Consider the following 18477-nt stretch of genomic DNA (forward strand, 5'->3'; position numbering starts at 1 on the left):
GAGGAGGGCAGAGAAGAAGAGGGGAGGAGGAGGAGGAACAGGAGGAGGAGGAAGAGGAAGAAGAAATAGAAATACCAGGACAGTGAAGCCAGGGTGACACGGAGTCGACACAGAAATCCAAAGGCAGAGGAATGAGTCTCCATACAGTTCTTCCTCCCTGCTCCACTCTGTGCCAGAATGACCCAACTTCAAGAGAACTAACTAACCTGGGCACTGATAAGTCAGGGACTCACAGCACTGGTAGGGGAGGACGGCGGAAAGGCAGGGACTCCCCTTGCACCCTCCTCCAAGAATGCACGCCCAGCCCCCAGGACGACTCACCCGCACCAGCCGGGCCCTCTTCACCAGGTCGTTGAGCTTGCGCAAGGCGGCGTGCCGGGGCAGGCCCTGGATGTCGCGGAAGAGGTCCTGCTCCTCCAGCTCGAAGAGGCGCCGATTGTCTGGCACGAGGAGAGGCTGGGACCAGAAGGAGCCGATGTAGACACGCAGCACCTCGGGCGTGCCCACCACCTTGCCCAGCGCCCACATGAGCGCGCCGTAGACGCGCATCAGCTGCTGCGTCTCCACCATGTCGGCCTTGTTGAGCACCACACGGATCTTGTCCTCATGGCCCCGCAGCGCGCCGATGGCCTCCGAGAACTCGTCCGAGATCTCCAGCTTGTGCGCGTCGAAGAGCAGGATGATGAGGTCCACGCGCTCCGCGAACCAGCGCAGCACGGCCGGGAAGTCGTAGCCTGGAGTGGGAGTGGAGAGACAGGGGCGCAAGGGGCAGAAGTCAGAGCCCCACCCTCCAGCCATTCAGTAGCATCCATTCTCTTGCATGTTGGACTGTAAAGATGTTCCCGTTGTTGGCTGTCCAAATCCTGTCTAAGCAAAATAGCCAGGGCCCTCAGTGGGTACCACTGCTTTGGTTCCCCAGTTCCCAGAATTTCCCCCCTCACTCTGGTCCCAGCCCCTCAAGTCCTCAAGCCATCTGGTTACAGGGGCAACCATCTCCCTTTTCGTTTGCTGGAGTGCAGTGGCGGGATCGTGCCTCCCTGAAACCTCCGCTTCCCCGAGCTCAGGCAATCCTCCCACCTCAGCCTCCCTAGTAGCTGGGACCGCAGGCGCGCGTCACCACACGTGGCTTTTTTTTTTTTTTTTTTTGGTAGAGATGGGGTCTCACTATGTTACCCGGGCTGGTCTCATACTCCTGGGCTCAAGTGATCCTCTTGCCTCAGCCTCCCAAAATGTTGGGATCACAGGAGTGAGCCACCGTGCACAGCCTCCAGGCCTCCATTTTTTCATTCGCTCATTCATTAACCAGTTATTAGTGGTGTGCTTTGTAGGTGTGCATGTGTAGGTTGTTAAAAATACTGACATGAGGCCGGGCGCGGTGGCTCAAGCCTGTAATCCCAGCACTTTGGGAGGCCGAGGTGGACGCATCACAAGGTCAGGAGATCAAGACCATCCTGGCTAACACGGTGAAACCCCGTCTCTACTAAAAATACAAAAAATTAGCCGGGCGTGGTGGCGGGCGCCTGTAGTCCCAGCTACTCGGGAGGCTGAGGCAGGAGAATGGCGTGAACCCAGGAGGCGGAACTTGCAGTGAGCCAAGATCGTGCCACTGCACTCCAGCCTGGGCGACAGAGCGAGACTCCGTCTCAAAAAAAAAAAAAAATACTGACATGTTTGCTAAAAGATCCCCCCGTGCTTCTATGGAACCCCAGGGCTGCCTCGTGCCTGTGTCACCCCAGCTTCTCCCCAGGACCTGTCCCCCCATGATCTAGCAACTACAGTTCATGTTGGATAGCTGTGCTCTTGCCATAGCAGATTTTTTTGTTTTTGTTTTTGTTTTTGTTTGTTTTTGTTTTTTTTTTTGAGACAGAGTCTCACTCTGTCGCCCAGGCTGGAGTGCAGTGACATGAATGCAGCTCACTGCAACCTCCATCTCCCAGGTTCAAGCGATTCTCCTGCCTCAGCCTCCCAAGTATCTGGGATTACAGGCATGCACCACCACGCCTGGCTAATTTTTGTATTTTTAGTAGAGATGGGGTTTCACCATGTTGGCCAGGCTGAGATGTTAAATATTTTGCATTGATTTAGCAATATTTACTGAGAGTCTCATGTGTGCCAAGCCCTCTCCTGGGAGCCTGAGATACTGCAGAGAACACACAGACAAGATTCTTGCTCTGATGAAGCACCCATCCCAGCCATGGGTTCCCATGCTCATTCATTGATTCCTTTCACCATTCATTTCCTCATTCACTCCTTCATCCACCCATTCTCACCTTTGCTTGTTCACTCATTTAATCACCGGCGAGCAATGCTGAGGCGAGCATTGATTGAGAACTCCCTGACTTAGCTGTCTAGAATACCTGGATTTGAATCCCTCCTCTGCTCCGATCTGCTGTGTGATCTTAGGAAAGTAGCTTAACCTCTCTGAACTTGTGTTTTCTCTTCTGTAAAATGCAGATCATAGAAGGACTGTTGTGAAGCCAGGTGTGATGGCTCAAACTTGTAATCCCAGCACTTTGGGAGACTGAGGCAGGCAGATCATTTGAGGCCAGGAGTTTGAGACCAGCCTAGCCAACATGGCAAAACCCCCATCTCTACTAAAAATACAAAAAAATTAGCCTAGTGTTGGTGGCTCATGCCTATGGTCCCAGATACGCGGGAGGCTGTGGCACGAGAATCATTTGAGCTTGGGAGGCAGAGGTTGCAGAGAGCCAAGATAGCATCACTGCACTCCAGCCTGCGTGACAGAGTGAGACTCTGTCCGCCCCCCCATCCAAAAAAAAAAAGACTGTTGTGAAGATTAAAAGAATATAAATGAGTTTATATATATATAAAGAGCTTAAAATAATGGCATGGAACTGTACACTTGAAAATGATGTAGGTGGCTGGGCACAGTGGCTCATGCCTGTAATCCCAGCACTTTGAGAGGCTGAGGCAGGAGGATCGCTTGAGTCTGGGAGTCTGAGACCAGCCTAGGCAAGACGACATTCCCTGTCTCTACAGAAAAAAATAAAAATAAAAAATTATCCACGCGTGGTGGCATGCATCTGTAGTCTCAGCTACTCAGGAGGCTGAAGCAAGAGGTTCACTTGAGCGCAGAGGTTGGAGGCTGCAGTGAGCCACGATTGTGTCACTGCACTCCAACCGGCAGACAGAGCAAGACCTTGTCGCTCTCTTTTTTTTAAATGGTTGAGCTTTTTTTTTGAGGTGGAGTCTTGCTCTGTCACCAGGCTGAAGTGCAGTGGTGCGATCTCAGCTCACTGCAACCTCTGCCTCTCGGATTCAAGCGATTCTCCTGCCTCAGTCTCCCAAGTAGTTGGGATTACAGGCACCACCACGCCCAGCTAATTTCTGTATTTTTAGTAGAGATAGGGTTTCACGATGTTGGCCAGGATGGTCTCCATCTCTTGACCTCGTGATCCGCCCACCTCGGCCTCCCAAAGTGCTGAGATTACAGACGTGAGCCACTGATCTCATCCATAATGGTTGAGCTTTTATGGCATGTAAGTTAAACCTCAATGAAACTGTTTTTTATTTTTTGTCTTTCTTTTTTTCTTCCTTTTTGTGGAGAACAGGGTCTCTCTATATTGCCCAGGCAGGTCTCAAACTCCTGAGCTCAAGCTATCCTCCCGCCTCTGCCTCCCTGAGAGCTGGGATTACAGGCACCAGCCACCGAGCCACCGTGCCTGGCGAAACTGTTTTTTACAAACAGTGCTGGATGTACGTTAAGCGCTTAGTAAGTGATGGTGATGTCACCCACCGGGAAGCACCCCCTGCAGTCCCTGCTGTGTGGAGGCTGAGGCAGTGCCGGCCCTGTCCTTACATCCCTCAGTCCACTGGGGACACAGACCTGGCCCCTGAGTGGTCAGCCCAGGGTGGGCAGGGGGACCCAGGGAGCTGTGGGAGCCCAGGGCCAGTGCCCGACCCAGCCCCCGGGCTGGGGGGTCAGGGAGGACTTCCTGGAGGAGGGAACGCAGAGTGGGAACCCGGAGGACGAAGAGTTAACTGGCAGAACGGGGAGCTAGCCCCGATTTACTAACTTCATACCCTCCAGCGAGAGCTCACTCAGTGACTTCAGAACAACCCCAGGAGGTGGCCACTGTTCTGACCCCATTTTCCAGATGAGGAAATGAGGCACAGAGAAGTTAGGGGACTAGCCAGGCGCGGTGGCTCACGCCTGTAATCCCAACACTTTGGGAGGCTGAGGCGGGTGGATCACCTGAGGTCCAGAGTTCGAGACCAGCCTGGCCAACATGGTGAAACCCTGTCTCCACCAAAAATACAAAAAAAAAAATAGTGTGGTGGCGGGCACCTGTAATCCCATCTACTCGGGAGGCTGAGGCGGGATGATCACTTGAACCCAGGAGGCGGAGGGTGCAGCGAGCCGAGGTCCTGCCACTGCACTCCAGCCTGGGCAACAAGAGTAAAACTCCATCTCAAAAAAAAAAGAGAGAGAGAGAATTTAGGAGACTTACTCAAGACACACAGGTAAGAGGTGACAGAAAAGGAGCCCCATGGGCCCCTGTGCTCCTCCAGGGAGCTGGCACTCACGCCCATCCTGCCTGGGAGGAAGCAGCCTCCTTGCGGGTGCTACAGGGGCCGAGATGGGGTTGGGGGGCGTTGTTTTGGGGGAGGAAGGGCCAAGTCACTGCAGGGACAGCAGCTGGAGCCTCCCTCCCTCCCGGTGTCTCCACAAACACACACTGGCCCAGATTTGGAAAGTGTGTCTCAAGGTGGGGGAGGGAAGGAGGGAGAGAGGTTGAGTCAGTGTGGGATGGGAGACGTGGCAGAAAGGAACTTTGGGCCCACAACAGCACTCACCCAGGAAAACCAGGCATTGTTGGGCTTTCCACAGCACCTACTGTGTGCACACACAAGTGTGCACCTTCTAAGTGCTTTGTACGTTTTAACAAATTTAACCTTTAGGGCAACTATGAGGCTGCTAGTATTATTATTATTCCCATTGTGTGTGTGTGTGTGTGTGTGTGTGTGTGTGTGTGTGTGTGTGTGTGTGTTTTGTTGTTGTTGTTTTGAGACAGAGTCTCACTCTGTCGCCCAGGCTAGAGTGCAGTGGCGTGATCTTGGCTCGCTGCAACCTCCACCTCCTGGGTTCAAGCAATTCTCCTGCCTCAGCCTCCCAAGTAGCTGGGATTACAGGCGTGCGCCACCATGCCCAGCTAAGTTTTGTAGTTTTAGTAGAGACAGGGTTTCACCACGTTGGCCAGGCTGGTCTCAAACTCCTGACCTCAGGTAATCTGCCAGCCTTGACCTCCCAAACTGCTGGGATTACAGGTGTGAGTCACTGCGCCCAGCCTATTATTACCATTTTGCAGATAAGAAAATTGAGGCAAAGAGCGGTTTACACAAAAACAGTTTAAAAGTAGCAGAAAATAGGCCAGGTGCGGTGGCTCATGCCTGTAATCCCAACACTTTGGGAGGCCGAGGTGGGTGGATCACGAGGTCAGGAGTTCAAGACCTGCCTGGCCAAGATTGTGAAACGCCTTCTCTACTAAAAATACAAAAAAATTAGCCGGGCATGGTGGCGGGCGCCTGTAATCCCAGCTACTTGGGAGGCTGAGGCAGAGAATTGCTTGAACCCAGGAGGTGGAGGTTGCAGCAAGCCAAGATCGCACCACTGCACTCCAGCCTGGACAACAGAGTAAGATTCCATCTTGGGGGGAAAAAAAGTAGCATAGCATGAATAAATAAAAGTAGCAGAGCCCAGATTTGAGGGCTTTACTATGCTACAATCACACATACGTGTGTTCACACATCTTACATGCAGAGGCAGCCACACACATGAGCTCACGTACACACACACACACCCCTAGTAGCACACCCACACACAAACGGCCAATTATTACAAGATGCAGGCTCCCAGACACACCCGTGTTCACAATCTGGGACCTGCACAGATGTTTGTAGTCACACAATCACAAAGACAATGTGAGATGCACACACATCACAGACACAGAGACCTGCACGAACACACAGGTACAGAGGCACATGTGCACACCCACACAGACACAATCGCACACACATAACCTCCCATGCCCTACCGAACCCAAAGGTACCCACACAGACACACACACAGTTACACACAGTTACACAAAAGATACACTCCTGTACACACACACATTCTCACATACACAACACCACACAGAAGCACACAACTGTATCCCGAGGTACAATCACAAGTAGTCACACACAGCCCAACAAAATCCCCGCAGCCCTGTACCGCCCAACGCAGCCACACAAAGTCACACACAGCCCAGATACACATATATGCCTAGACCGTCTCATGCACACGCACACAATGTCAGACTCACACCCACAATGATACACACTAAATCCACAGACACATAGACAAAAGATGCCCTTTATGTCTCTCTCACACACACACACTTATACACACACTTCACAATATAACACTATATAGAGACAGAATCAGTTGCACACAATCCCACAAAGTCTCTCATAGCCCTACACAGCCCTTCAGAGTCACACAAAGTCATCCAGCAGGCTGGGCACAGTGGCTCACACCTGTAATCCCAGCACTTTGGGAGGCCGAGGCAGGAGGATCACCTGAGGTCAGGAGTTCGAGACCAGCCTGGCCAACATGGTGAAACTCTGTCTCTACAAAAAAAAAAAAAAATACAAAAATTAGCCAGACATGGGTGCGGCAGGTGCCTGTAGTCCCGGCTACTCAGGAGGCTGAGGCAGAAGAGTCACTTGAACTCGGGAGGCGAAGGTTGCAGTGAGCTGAGATCGCGCCACTCCACTCCAGCCTGAGTGACAGAGTGAGACTCTGTCGCAAAAACAAATGAACAAAACAAAGTCATCCAGCCACAATTATAGGCACGCGCGCACACACTCACACACACACACAGAGGCAGGGACACAATTCAAAGTCACACAACCTCAGAGCCAAGGCCATGATGAGGCACGTCCACTGCTATACACAAATGCATGGGACCACCACACCCAGGAGTGCATTCACAGTGACACACTTTCCCAAGATATACACAAAGTCACACACACACACACACACACACACACCCCAACAGCTGGACACTCTCTCCTCCTCTTCCTCTACCCTCAAGGCCAGGAGGGGAGACCCCGTTCCCCACTCCCCTACCACCCCATGGCCTTTGGACGCCCCTGCTGGCACTCCTGCCCTGGCTGAGAGAGCTGCTCCCTCCCGTTGTCCCAGGCCCAGGCCCTGGGGTGGGAGCCTCAGCTGGCAGCACGTCCTCCCAATCGTTTCTGCAGCTGCCTCCTGCCTTTCTCCCGTGGGGCCTCTGGACGGCGGCCAGGGACACCGTCAACCCCGGCGTCCCCGCCCCACCCCAGGCCCAGCCTCCTCGCCAGGGCCTCTCATCCCCTCTGCCCCACATGGCAGGCTCCTTTGCCCCAGTTCCCGGCCTCCGAGGCCATGGGGGGTGGGTGACACAAATTCATGGGGCTGGGGGGCCACAGATGCTGAGCAGGGCTGGGCAGGAGTGGTGGGGGCTCAGCATACCCGGAGGCCCCCGCTGGAATCCACTCCCCACCGCTCTCCTTGCACAGCTGTTTATAAATTCCAGGCCTGGCCTTGGCCCCCACCCAGATTCCCTTCCCATCCTCTTCTCAACCCCATCTGTGGCCCAGACGCAGAGCCAGGAGCTCACAGGGCCCAGCCTCCCCTGCCCAGGCTCTGCCTCATCTCTGGGCCTTGTGTCTCCCTGCATCGCTGTCTCACTGCCTCGGAATCCCTGTCCCTCTTCATCTCTCCCTTCCCATCCTTCCTGCCTGCCCAGACGTGCGGCTCCTGCCCGCTCCCACCACGTGGTCACTCACACGCCTCCCCCACCCATCAATGCAAGCCAGCATGGAGCAGTCACGGCTTCCACTAGCTCCCTGCGGCTGCCCTGCCAGCCAGGGCCAGAGGACGCAGGCCCAGGTCCCAGTGGAGACACCGCCCCTCCTCCTCTAGACCCAGGAGTCCAGATCCCAGGTCCTCGTCCGTCAGACCCAGGAGTCCAGGCCCAGCCCCTCCTCCCTCTGACCCAGGAGTCCAGGCCCAGTCCCTCCTCCCTCAGACCCAGGAGTCCGGGCCCAGGCCCTCCTCCCTCAGACCCAGGAATCCAGGCCCAGCCCCTCCTCCCTCAGACCCAGGAGTCCAGGCCCAGCCCCTCCTCCCTCAGACCCAGGAGTCCGGGCCCCCAGGCCCTCCTCCCTCAGACCCAGGAGTCCAGACTCAGCCCCTCCTCTCTCAGACCCAGGAGTCCGGGCCCCCAGGCCCTCCTCCCTCAGACCCAGGAGTCCAGGCCCAGCCCCTCCTCCCTCAGACCCCAGGGTCCAGCCCTACTCACCGCGGCTCACTCTCTGTTTGGCACCTGACAGGATACCCGGGGTGTCAATGATGCTGATGCTCTCCAGGACCTGATTGGGGAGCTGGGCACACATGAACCTGGGGGGTAGAGGGAGGGTCAGGAGTCAACACAGGGAAGGACAGAAGGAGGGAAAACATGAAGAGAGACTCGGGACCGCATGACAGAGCATCCTGTATGGACGAAGAAAGACTCCAGACAGAAAAAGGACGACCGGGACCATCTCAGAGCTGTAACCAGTCACAGCTCATGTTCGGTAAGCAATTAATTTGTGCCAGGTGCTGTACTTTTTTTTTTTTTGATAGAGTTTTGCTCTGTCACACAGGCTGGATTGCAATGGCACTATTTTGGCTCGCTGCAACCTCCGCCTCCCGAGTTCAAGTGATTCTCCTGCCTAAGCCTCCTGAGTAGCTGGGATTACAGGCATGCACCACCACACCCAGCTAATTTTTGTATTTTTAGTAGAGACAGGGTTTCGCCATGTTGGCCAGGCTGGTCTCAAACTCCTGACCTCCGGTGATCTGCCCACCTTGGCCTCCCAAAGTGCTGGGATTACAGGTACGAGCCACCGCACCCAGCCACCAGGTGCTGTTCCAAGTCTTCACAGCAACCATGGCATAGAGACCATGGTGATCCTTTTTTTTTTTTTTTAGACAGAGTCTCACTGCACCTGGCCCAAGGTGATTGATCCCCATTTTGCAGATGAGGCTACAAGAGGGGCAGAGAGGGCCGGGCGCAGTGGCTCAAGCCTGTAATCCCAGCACTTTGGGAGGCCGAGACGGGCGGATCACGAGGTCAGGAGATCGAGACCATCCTGGCTAACATGGTGAAACCCCGTCTCTACTAAAAAAAAAAAAATACAAAAATCTAGCCGGGCGACGTGGCGGGCACCTGTAGTCCCAGCTACTCTGGAGGCTGAGGCAGGAGAATGGCGTAAACCTGGGAGGCGGAGCTTGCAGTGAGCTGAGATCCGGCCACTGCACTCCAGCCTGGGCGGCAGAGCGAGACTCCATCTCAAAAAAAAAAAAAAAAAAAAAAAAGAGGGGCAGAGAGGTCCAGTCATTTGCCTGAGGCCACGCAGCTGGCCGGGATTTGAACCAGGCATGCTGACTTCACTAGCCTGGGTGCTCCCCTGAATAAGACAGCAGAGACAGGCGTGGGAAGAATTGGGTAGAGAGAAGGGAATTGGGGCTGAGAAGGAGGAAAACACAGTCAGGGAAGGGACAGAGAAGGGGGACAGCAAGATGCACCCCCAGGGCCGGGTGTGGCGGCTCTCGCGTGTAATCTCAGCATTTTGGGAGGCTGAGGCGGGTGGATCACTTGAGGCCAGGAGTTCGAGACCAGCCTGGCCAACATGGTGAAACCCCATCTGTACCTAATAATACAAAAACTTGCTGGGCGTGGTGGTGGGTATCTGTAATCCCAGCTACTCAGGAGGCTGAGGCAGGAGAATCGCTTGAACCCAGGAGGTGGAGGTTGCCGTGAGCTGAGATCGCACCACTAGCACCCCAGCCTGGGTGACAAGAACGGAAACTACGTCTCAACAAAAAGAAAAAGAAAGATGCGCCCTGGGCTCGCGGCTGGCACACCTGTTGAGGAAGGTGTTTCCGAAGGGGTTGAGTTTGCGGAAGGGCTTGTCCGGGTCCACGACGAGGGCGTTGCCGGGCACGGTGCCCTCAGTGTCCCCATGCATGACGGCCACAAAGCAGTCGGTGGTGGGCTCAGGCCCCACGCGGGAGCCGGGCACCTCCTGCTCCAGCAGGTACTGGATGAAGCTGGTCTTGCCGGTGCTGTACTGGCCAGCTACCAGCACCATGGGCTTGCCGTCGAAGTCTGCGTCCTCCAGGGCTGGCGAGTGGAAGGCCCCAAAGCGGTAGTGCTCCTCCAGTGGCAGCAACTTCGTGCGGTACAGCTCCTTGAGGGCCGAGGTCACTGTGCGGATGGCCTCGGGCTGCTGGCCCCGTGCCCCGCCCCGCTTCAGCCAGCTGAACATGGTGGCTGCACACTGCCCACTGGGTTCACGGAGAGATGTTCAGATGGAGAGCTGCCTGTGGGATGGGGAGAGGGCATGAGCATGGGCGGCCCGGCCAAGGAGGAAGAAAGGGGTCTGAGTGTAGACTGTCTGGGTGGCAGGATGGGGGGAGGAGGAGGAGGAGCACAGATATTTGTGGTCACAAATATGTGGTCACAGAGCATGGATGGCGGGTGGCAGGAGGAAGAATGGAATTGGGATAGGTACGATGGTTCACGCCTGTAATCCTAGTATTTTGGGAGGCCGAGGCAGGAGGATTGCTTGAGGTCAGTAGCTCAAGACCAGCCTGGGTAAAATAGTGAGACCCCTATCTCTACCAAAAAAAAATTAGCTGGGCATGGTGGTACATGCCTGTAGTCCCAGCAGTTTGGGAGGCTGAGGCAGGAAGATTGCTTGAGCTCAGGAGTTCAAGGCTACAGTGAGCTATGATCATGCCACTGCACTCCAGCCTGGGCTACAGAGCAAGACCCCATCTCAAAAAACAAACAAACAAAAACCTGGGCGCAGTGGCTTATGCCTGTAATCCCAGCACTTTGGGAGGCCAAGGCAGGTGGACCACCTGAGGTCAGAAGTTTGAGACCAGCCTGACCAATATGGTGAAACCCTGTCTCTACTAAACATACAAAAAATTAACCAGGGATGGTGGTGGCTACTTGTAATCCCAGCTACTCAGGAGGCTGAGACAGGAGAATCACTTGAACCGGGGAGGCGGAGGTTGCAGTGAGCCGAGATCCCACCACTGCACTCGACAGAGTGAGACCTCCATCTCAAAAAAAAAAAAAAAAAAAAAAAGGAGATTATAGTGAACCAGCTGAAGGAAGAGAAAGAAGAAAGATTAATGGTGACATGGTTTGACATGGTTGAAGAAGGGGGACTGATGGTGGTAATGGAAAACCAAGAGATGGACAAGGCGAAGGATGCAGAAGCTGCCTGGAAGAAACGGATTCCTTAATCACTTCATTCATTTCTTCCTCCCTTCACTCTTCCATCATTTGACACATTTTCACTGAAATCACTCACTCCATGCTTCAGGCACTGTGGACCCAGAAACCAGTCAGAGATCATCCCTCACCCACCTAGCGCCTGTAACGAGGACCTAGACACATGCCAGACATCCAGAGGAGGGCGTGAGAAACTGACCACAGCACCAGTAAGACTCCGGGCAGGGCTGAGTTTTGAGCTGCTCCATGAAGAGCAGGCAAGACAAGCGGATGTAGGCAGAGAGGATGGTGCGTGTAAAGGTCTGGGGGTGTGAGAGGTCCTGGTGTGTTGGGAGCCATGAAATATCTGGGTGTTGACACAGGGGCACAAAGAGGAGGGTTGAGAAATGGAGCTGAGAAGGTTGCCTGGGTTGTATCCAGGTCATGAGGGCTGCTGAGTGTTAAGAAAAATGATGCAACATTTATGATCACTGCATGCCAGGCACTGTACTAACTCACTTAACCTTCACAACCCGGTAAAGTAGGTCTATTACCATCCCTGCTTTTCCTTCTGTCTTTTGTTTTTTTGGAGATGGAGTCTCACTCTGTAGCCCAAGCTGGAGTGCAGTGGCACAATCTCGGCTCACTGCAACCTTCACCTCTGCAGCTCAAGGGATTCTCCTGCCTCAGCCTCCCAAGTAGTTGGGACTAGAGGCATGCGCCACCACACCCAGTTAATTTTTTTTTTTTTTTTTTTTTTTGTATTTTTAGTAGAGACAGAGTTTCACTATGTTGCCCTGGATGGTCCCAAACTCCTGAGCTCAGGTGATCCACCCGCCTCAGCCTCCAGGTGTGTGCCACCATGCTGGCTCATCTCTGTTTTTTTTTTTTTTTTTTTTGAGACCGAGTCTCACTCTGTCACCCAGGCTGCAGGTTGGAGTGCAGTGGTGCGATCTCGGCTCACTGCAAGCTCTGCCTCCCGGGTTCATGCCATTCTCCTGCCTCAGCCTCCTGAGTAGCTGGGACTACAGGCGCCCACCACCACGCCCGGCTAATTTTTTGTATTTTCAGTAGAGACGGGGTTTCACCGTGTTAACTGGGATGGTCTCGATCTCCTGACCTCACGATCTGCCCACCTCAGCCTCCCAAAGTGCTAGGATTACAGGCATGAGCCACCACACCCGGCCTCATCTCTGCTTTTTTAACAAGGCAAAGGAGGCTCAGGAAGACAGCAATAAATTACCCAACATCACTTAGCTAGAAAAGGCTCAAGCTGGGACGCAAACCCAGGCACCCTGACCTCAGAACTTGCAATCCTGTCATAGGTCTAAAGATCTGAGTTAGGGAGGTTAACCATGACCCATCCAGGAGCAATGAGCACCTCCAGCACCCAGACTGTGTTCTCTATCTTCCCTTACTATCCTTTTATTTACCGTAGGATCTGTAGTGATGTCCCCTCTTTCATTTCTGATACCAGCCGTATGTGTGTGTCTTTACTTTTTTTAAAAAAGAAAAACAAAAACGATTGGTCCCGTTGATGCTTATGATTTTACTGATCTTTTCAAAGAATCAACTTTTGGTAAGATGGGAGTCTCTAAATACCACTCCCCACTAAAAGAACCTGGGACTTCTTAGAGAAATGGTGGATTCCAGGGCTGGGGCAGGGAAGAACAAATGAGCCTGGGTCAGACGGTGAGGAAGTGCTCAAAGGCGGATAGGGCATGTTACAGGAATGGAGGACTCAGCTTGCAGGGGTGCCCAATGGCCAAAAATGGAGCAATTTGAGCATCAAAATAACTGCAAATCAAACATGCTAAAATCCATAAAATCATGAGACTTTTAAAAGGGGTGGCGAGGGGTTGGGGGAGATAAAAGGAAAGGGAGTTCGTGAAGGAGTGGCAGGAACGGAAAAGAGAGGCAGGATCTGGGATGTGGGCAGAGAGAGAGGGCTCTGGGCGGTGTCCCAGGCAGGGAGGGCCCTGAGAGAGAGCTGGGGAGAATGCCATCAGCAGTGGCTGATGGAGCTGGTGAGGCAGGAGAGGGGCTCTTGGGTGGCTGGAGGGGCCAAGTCAGCCGATATGGATGAGGGCCTGGTTGGAGACCCTGCGGAAAGGATCTCTAGCCAGGGGATAGGGAGGGGTGTTGGGGGAGGATGGAGGAGACTGGGGTAGTGGGAGAGGCTGCAAAAGACTGGAGGAAGAGTGAGGGGACTGGGGGAGTGGGGGACATGGTTACACACTGGGGGGACTGGTGAAGACTGGGAGGGACTGGGGAACACCTGGGGAGACCGTTACAGACTGGGGACAGGGTGGCGGGAAGCAGGGATCAGGGATGAGGAACCAGGGCAGGCTCGGGCGGGGGTCGTGAGGCGACAGCTGCGGTGCTGGGAGCACTCACCGACGGGGCGCGCTGGCGGCTGCAGCGGGCTGGGCAGGCTGGACGGGGGTGGGGTCCCGCAGGGATCCGAGGCGCCCGCGGAGCGGCCTGTGCTCACGGTCCCGTCCGGAGCCGTCTGAGCCGGGTGGGGCCCGGAGCGGGGAAGACGGGAGGGAGGACAGGAGGGAGGGGCGGGACGAGGAGCCCCCCCTCAAAACCGGGCGCCCGGCCTCTGGCGCCCCCTTGTGGGGAGTGGGGAAGACGCCTTAGCACGGCGGGCGAGAGCTCCAGCGTCCGGCCTGGGATTCGAATTCCACCTCCACCTCCGGCGTTGGGCTGCTCCCCAGTCCGTCTCTCTTTAACACGGGAATCACAACAGCAGCAGCAATAATAGTAACAATAACTTAGGTCGAGCGCCCTGGCTCACGCCTGTAATCCTAACAGTTTGGAAGGCCAAGGTGGGAAGATTGCTTGAGGCCAGGAGTCCAAGACCAGCCTGGGCAACATAGCAAGACCCCATGCCTATTAAAAATAATAATAAATAACAAAATAATTTAGCCAGGCACAGGGGTGCACACCTGTAATCCCAGCAACTTGGAAGGCTGAGGTGGGAGGATCGCTTGAACCCCAGGAGGTCGAGGCTGCACTGAGCTAGGATTGTGCCACTGCACTCCAGCCTGGGTGACAGAGTGAGACCTCACCTCTAAAAAAAAATTATAGGATCGGGCATGGTCCTATAATTACACGCCTGTAATCCCAACACTTTGGGAGGCGAGACAGATGGATCATTTGAGGTCAGGAGGTCAAGACCATCCTGGCTAACACGGTGAAACCCCGTCTCTACTAAAAATACAAAAAATTAGCCGGGTGTGGTGGCGGGCGCCTGTAGTCCCAGCTACTTGGGAGGCTGAGGCAGGAGAATCAGTTAAACACAGGGGAGGCGGAGCTTACAGTGAGCGGAGATTGTGCCACTGCACTCCAGCCTGGGCGACAGAGCCAGATTCCGTCTCAATAAATAATAAATAAATAAATAAATAAAATACAAAAATTAGCTGGGTGCAGTGGCACGTGCCTGTAGTCCTAGCTACTTGGGAGGCTGAGGCAGGAGAATCACTGGAACCCAGGAGGCAGAGGTTGCGGTGAGCCGAGATCACACCACTGCATTTTAGCCTGGGCGACAGTGAGACTCCATCTCCAATAAATAAATAAATAAAAATAGTATTACTTTTAACACTTAAGGGAGTTCATGAAACTTCTCGGCTAACGACCCTCCCTGGCTCTCCCCTCTCTCAGAGTAAAAGCCAAAGTCCCCACCAAGGCCCACAAAGCCTAGCATGATCCACCTACATCTCCCCTGTCCCCTTTCGTCAGGCAGCTCCAGCCACCGTGGCCTCCTCACCATTCCTCAGACACACCCACAACCCTCCAGATTCACAGCCTTTGCACTTGCTGACCCCTCTCCGTGGAGTACTTTCCCCATAGGGATCTGAATGCCTCACTTTCTCCCCTCCTTCAGGTCCCTGCTCAAATGTCACCTCCTCAGAGAAGCCCTCCAGGATCACCCTGCCTAAGGTAGAACCCACTCTCTACCTCTTATCACTGCCCTATTTTTCTCCAAAGCCCTTCCAACCACTCTGCATAGTCCACATTTCTCTGCCTAAGGGACTGTCTTCGCCCTGAGAACATGAGCCCCATGAGGGCTTTGCACAATGCCCAACTCACTGCAGGGGCTCAGTAAACATTTATAGAAACAATCCCTAATGTTGACTAAGCCATTCCTACGTGCAGGTACCACTCTGAGCTCTTTGCATCCATATATTAGCTCATCGAACCCTCATAATATCTCCAAGAAACAGGAGTTTTGGGTTTTTTCGTTTTCTTTTGTTTTTGAGATAGTCTTACTCTATCACCCAGGCTGGAGTGCAGTGGCATGATCTCGGCTCACTGCCACCTCCACCTCCCGAGTTCAAACTATTCTCCTGCCTCAACCTCCCGAGTAGCTGGGATTATAGGTGCCCGCCACCATACTCGGCTAATTTTTGTATTTTTGGTAGACATGTGGTTTCACCATGTTGGCCAGGCTGATCTTGAACTTCTGACGTCAAGTGATTTACCCACCTCAGCTTCCCAAAGTGCTGGGATTATAGGCATGAGCCACCGTGGCCAACAGAATTGTATGCTTTAAATGGGTGAATTGTATGGCTTCTGAATTATATCTCAATAAAAGTTATATTATATATATTATATTATTATAATATAATTACAGCATATTATTTATTTTTTATTTTTTTTCTTTTTGGACACAGACTCTTACTCTGTTGCCCAGGCTGGAGTGCAGTGGTGCGATCTCGGCTCACTGCAACCTCTGCCTCCCAGGCTCAAGCGATTCTCATGCCTCAGCCTCCCGAGTAGCTGGGATTACAGGCGTGCACCACCACGCCCAGCCAATAACATATTACTATAATGTTACTATTATATATATAACATATAAAAAGTCTGGAGCTTAATGATGGCTTATGTTACTGTTGCTACTGCTAGGAGACAGGCCCTGTTCCAAAAGCATCACCTAAATCATCTGCCTTCCCCCAGGAGGGCAAGTGCTGTTATTATTGTTGTTATTATTATTATTCCTATGTCTCAGATGGGAAAGTAGAGGTACAAGGAAGTAGAGTCTCAGAGCTGGGTGCAGTGGCTCAGGCCTATAATCCCAGCACTTCGGGAGGCTGGGGCAGGGGATTGCTTGAGGCTAGGAGTTCAAGACCAGCCTGGGCAACAGAGTGAGATCCTATCTCTGCAAGATAAAAAAAATCTAAAAATTAGCCGAGTGTGGTGGTGCACACCTGTGGTCCCAGCTACTCGGGAGGCTGAGGTGGGAGGATCACTGGAGCCTAGGAGGCTGAGGCTGCAGTGAGCTGTGATGGCACCACTGCACTCCAGCCTGGGTGACAGAACAAGACCCTGTCTCAAACAAACAACAACAAAAAAGTAGAGTTTGGCCTGCCAAGGTGTGGAAGAACTTGGAGTTGAGCCAGAGTTGTCTGATGGGAGAGTCTTGTTTCGCTTCTACCCCAGGACTTCTCAACCTGTTGCAAAGCATTCCAGAGGATCGGCTGGGCACGGTGGTTCATGCCTGTAATCCCAGCACTTTAGGAGGCCAAGATGGGCAGATCATGCAGTCAGGAGATCGAGACCATCCTGGCTAACACGGTGAAACCCCGTCTACTAAAAATACAAAAAATTAACGGCGTGGTGATGGGCGCCTGTAATCCCAGCTACTTGGGAGGCTGAGGCAGGAGAATGGCGTAAACCCGGGAGGTAGAGCTTGCAGTAAGCCAATATCGTTCCATTGCACTCCAGCCTGGGTGACAGAGCGAGACTGTCTCAAAACAAAACAAACAAAAATAAAACATTCCAGAGGATCTGTGAGCTTAGATGGGGGGGTGAGGGGAAAGACATCTGGAGTTTTCACTGAAACTCAGTTTCTGCCAACCACAGATATGACCAGCAAAGTGCAGTGGCATTAGCACGACCTGGGTCCCCACCACCCAGAGGAATCACTGATGTATTCATCAGTTGGCAGTTGTGGATTTTTTTTTTTTTTTTTTTTTTTTTTTGGAAACAGAGTCTCGCTCTGCTGCCCAGGCTGGAGTGCAGCGGTGAGATCTCAGCTCACTGCAACCTCCGCCTCCCGGGTTCAAGCAATTCTCATGCCTCAGCCTCCCCAGTAGCTGGGACCACAGGTGCCCACTACCAAGCCCGGCTAGTTTTTTGTATTTTTTTAGTAGAGACGGAGTTTCACCGTGTTGCCCAGGCTGGTCTCTAAATCCTGAGCTCAGGCAATTCACCCGCCTTGGCCTCTCAAAGTGCTAGTATTACAGGCATGTGCCACCGTGCCCGGTCCAGTTGTGGATATATTCAGCGACTGTATACACTCATCGCTCACTGTATACACCGCCAGCTCTCTCTAGTGAATGCACTGATGCAGGTTGGCCCACAGCCCAGCCTGCCATGTACTACATCTTTGGGGCCTCAGTTTCCTCACCTGCAAGCTGGGCCTATTAGTTCCCACGCTGGGGCTGCTGTGAGGACCCACACAGTTCCCTGTTTAGTAAAGGTTAGTCACTGCTATTCTTCCGCTCTGCCTGCAGGCAGTCAGCCTTCCGGAACTGAGTCCCGGAGCCTGTGGAAATTGTGGATGAGTCCTTGTGAGTAATCAGGAGGGGTCTTTCAGGAGAGTCTCTGAGAGTTTTGTGAGCCAAGGATGTTAAGAAATGGCCATTTAGGCTGGGCACAGTGGCTCACACTTGTAATCCCAGCACTTTGGGAGGCCGAGGAGGGTGGATCGCTTGAGCCCAGGAGTTCAAGACCAGCCTGGGCAATATGGTGAAACCCTGTCTCTACCAAAAATGCAAAAAAAAATTACCCCAGCATGGTGGTGCACACCTGTTAATTCCAACTACTTGGGAGGCTAAGGCAGGAGAATGGCTTGAACCCAGGAGGAGGAGGTTGCAGTGGACCAAGATCGTGCCACTGCACTCCAGCCTGGGCAACACAGCGAGACTCCATCTAAAAAAAAAATTTAGTTTTTTTTAAAGAAACAGCTGTTTTCCTATATTGCTTTATTTTGCATGTGGAGGGGGTAGTTCTAGAGCTAGGAAAAGGGATGGTCCATCCCTCTGAGACCCCAGAAATCAGCTTCCCACCCACACACAACCCCAGGGGCCCACTGCCATGGCTCATGCCTGTAATCCCACCGCTTTGGGAGGCTGACGTGGGAGGA

The 18477-nt window shown here is 53.3% G+C and overlaps 1 protein-coding gene across 1 annotated transcript; it reads right to left on the bottom strand.

The window, feature by feature from the left end:
• Nucleotides 1–201: 201 nt before the first annotated feature.
• On the bottom strand, nt 202–13915 carry EHD2 (EH domain containing 2). Its single transcript, XM_031934886.1, has 4 exons — nt 13719–13915; nt 9959–10417; nt 8352–8449; nt 202–734 (listed from the first exon to the last, which is right to left on the bottom strand). Exons 2-4 carry the CDS (start codon nt 10360–10362, stop codon nt 202–204), a joined length of 1035 nt encoding a protein of 344 aa, XP_031790746.1. The 5' UTR covers nt 10363–10417; nt 13719–13915.
• Between the last annotated feature and the right edge of the window lie 4562 nt (nt 13916–18477).

The sequence above is a fragment of the Piliocolobus tephrosceles genome, chromosome 21 (assembly GCF_002776525.5).
Source record: "Piliocolobus tephrosceles isolate RC106 chromosome 21, ASM277652v3, whole genome shotgun sequence".
NCBI lineage: Eukaryota > Metazoa > Chordata > Mammalia > Primates > Cercopithecidae > Piliocolobus > Piliocolobus tephrosceles.